At 49.7% G+C, this 3,241-nt stretch overlaps 1 protein-coding gene across 1 annotated transcript in view; it reads left to right on the forward strand.

The window, feature by feature from the left end:
- LOC105525636 (chromosome unknown open reading frame, human C16orf96) overlaps positions 1-3,241 on the forward strand; it is a 47,350-nt gene that overhangs the window by 11,760 nt on the left and 32,349 nt on the right. Inside the window, exon 2 of the mRNA XM_011961336.1 lies at positions 2,694-2,798. Coding sequence (XP_011816726.1) covers positions 2,694-2,798 — 105 coding nt within the window. The remainder of the gene's footprint in view (positions 1-2,693; positions 2,799-3,241) is intronic.

Here is a 3,241-nt window from a genome sequence, read left to right on the forward strand (position 1 = left end):
CCATCTCATCCTCCCAAGGACCTGGGACTATAGGCACGCGCCACCATGCCTGTCTAATGTTGGTATTTTTTGTAGAGATGGGAGACCACTATGTTCCCCAGGCTGGTTTCAAACTCCTGGGCTCAAGTGATCCACCTGACTCAGCGTCCCAAAGTGCTGGGATTAGAGGTGTGAGCCACTGCACCCCGGATACTGTTCTTTTTATCTTGGGTTTTGTTTTTTTGAGATGGGGTCCTATTCTGTCACACAGGCTGGAGAGCAGTGGCATAATCTTGGCTTGCTGCAACCTCTGCCTCTCGGATTCAAGTGATCCTCCTACCTCTGCCTCCCAAGTAGCTGGGATTACAAGCCAACACCACCACACCTGACTAATTTTTATATTTTTGGTAGAGACGGGGTTTCACCATGTTGGCCAGGCTGGTCTCCTACTCCTGACCTTGAGATTCACTGGCCTTAGCCTCCCAAAGTGGTGGGATTACAGACGTGAGCCACTGTGCTGGACCTTATCTTAGTTATTCTATTCATTATTGAAAATAGGATATTGAAGTCTTGAACTATTCTTGTGAATTAACTATTTCTCCTTTTGTAACTGAGTACCCCCGTTTTTCTAAGAGAGTTTATTTTAAAAATTATTTTATCTTCCTTTCTCCTTCCCCACTGCTCCCCACTTCCTACTTAGCCGTTTAGAAATGCAAAGAGAGGCCTGGTGAGTTGGCTCATGCCTGTAATCCCAGCACTCTGGAAGACCGAGGTGGGCGGATCACTTGAGGTCAGGAGTTTGAGATCAGCCTGGCCAACATGGTGAAACCTCATTAGGGTGGCTTGGTGGCATGGCCCTGTAGTCGCAGCTACTTGGGAGGCTGAGGTGGGAGAATCACTTGAACCTGGGAGGTGAAGGTTGCCTGGGTGACAGAGTGAGACTCTGTCTCAAAAAAAAAAAAAAAAAAAGCAAAGATAAACTTTGACCCGCCCCTTCACCAGTCACTCCCTACAGGGCAAGTTCATATAACTCCTGGAGAGTTAAGAGACAGATTTAGAGACCAAAGCATGGCCCTTACAGGACTTTCACCTGGGAACTTTGACCCTCCAGGGGTTGCCCGGGAGCTCACACTCACCAGGAGGGCATGTTGAAAGCGTGCCCACTTGGCCACTTTTACAACTTACTTCTTCCCAGGAAGGTGCCATCTCAGCTGCCCAGTAGATAAGACATCAAGCTCACAGGGAGACCCCTACCCTTGCTGGCTGTATCCTCTCTCTACCTCTTAAAAGTGCCCACATGTTGCTCCAGAAATGAAGCGGCATGTTTAAAGCCAGGGCGCTTTGCGCCCCTTCCCCAAGCTAGCTTCAGAATAAATTCACTTTCTTTTTAGTACCAGACCTTGCTCATGGTAACTGAACCCTGCAATGCAGCAAGCAACCAACGTGCTTTTCAGTTACACTTTCAGTTCTGTCAGTGTTTCCTTCATGTATTTTATAAAGGGCCCTGTTGTTAAGTGCCTGTATGTTTATAATTATTATATCTTCCAGATACATTGGCCCTCTGAGTGGAAAAAAACTCAGTTTCTTTCACCACTACTCTCACAACATGCTTTTTTTTTTTTTTTTTTTTGAGATAGAGACTCACTCCATTGTCCAGTCTGGAGTGCAGTGGTGCGTTCTCGGCTCACTGCAGCCTCTGCCTCCCAGGTTCAAGTAACTCTCCTGCCCCAGCTTCCCAAGTAGCTGGGACTACAGGCACGCAACACCAGGCCCTGCTAAGTTTTTGTGTATTTTTAGTAGAAATGGGGTTTCACCACGTTGGCCAGACTGATCTCGAACTCCTGGCCTTGTGTTCTGCCCGCCTCGGTCTCCCAAAGTGCTGGCATTACAGGCATGAGCCACCGTGCCCAGCTCGCAACAGACTTCTGATACCCGATGTGTGAGGATTTCTCCCCACAGCAAGCAATCAGTTCTGCAGACAGGCTGCTTCCCCTTTTGCCCTCCCAGAGCCAGGCTCCACATGAGCCTGAGAGATCCTTTAAAATTGTAAGTACAGGCCAGATGTGGTGGCTCACACCTGTAATCCCAGCACTTTGGGAGGCTGATGCAGGTGGATCACCTGAGGTCAGGAATTTGAGACCAGCCTAAGCAACATGATGAAACCCCATCTCTACCAAAAAATAAAATACAAAAAATTAGCTGGGCGTGGTGATGCACACCTGTGGTTCCAGCTACTCAGAGGCTGAGGCAGGAGAATCACTTGAGCCCGGGAGGTGGAAGTTGCAATGAGCTGAGATCGCGCCACTGCACTCCAGCCTGGGCCACAAAGTGAGACTCCATCTTAGAAACAAAAAGTAAATGCAACCCTGTCTCTCCTGCTCCTGATCCTCCAGTGGCTCCTGCCCAGCGATGGGCTGTGCTTCCTCCCTGGCTGACATCTATCATACAAGAAAGGGTGAAATGCTTCATGATGAGTAAGTCCTGGTTACTGGATATATTCAAATACAGAGGCCTCCTTGTCATCCAGGCCACTTGGAGATGAGAGCACTGTTGACTTTAGTAGCATCTCCTGGCCCCCTTGTAGATTCCAGTCTAGGCCTTGGGAGAGCCAGGAGGACCTCTTGAACAACGGCTATCATCACAAAGCTTCTGCACTTCACTTACCCTCTCCCCCAGCCATACCCGGCTTCCCATTTTCTCCTCCTCTTTTGCAGTCAATGCAGACCCTGCAGGACTTGCTCACTGATCTTCATGCACTCCAGGTCACCATCACAGCCATTAGGAAGGAAGTGGACATGCTAAAGAACATGCTTGACAAGGTAGGCCCTCCCCATCATCCTCCGTGCCAGCTGCGTCGCTCAGGCCTCTGGGGGTTGGAGCAATGAGGAAAATCTAGGAAGCTTACTCTTAGGCCAAGAGTGCAGCTGTGAGGGCGTGCTCACGTGGCCTCTCCAGTTGGCCAGTGCCACTGAACTTCTCTGTGACCCCTCCGTGCTTTCTTTTCTTTCTTTCTTTTTTTTTTTTTTTTGAGACGGAGTCTCACTCTGTCACCCAGGCTGGAGTGCAGTGGCTGGATCTCAGCTCACTGCAAGCTCCGCTTCCCGGGTTTATGCCATTCTTCTGCCTCAGCCTCCCAAGCAGCTGGGACTACAGGCACCCGCCACCTTGCCCGGCTAGTTTTTTGTATTTTTTAGTAGAGACGTGGTTTCACCGGGTTAGCCAGGGTGGTCTCGATCTCATGACCTTGTGATGCACCCGCCTC

The sequence above is a fragment of the Colobus angolensis genome, unplaced genomic scaffold, assembly GCF_000951035.1.
Source record: "Colobus angolensis palliatus isolate OR3802 unplaced genomic scaffold, Cang.pa_1.0 Scaffold55, whole genome shotgun sequence".
NCBI lineage: Eukaryota > Metazoa > Chordata > Mammalia > Primates > Cercopithecidae > Colobus > Colobus angolensis.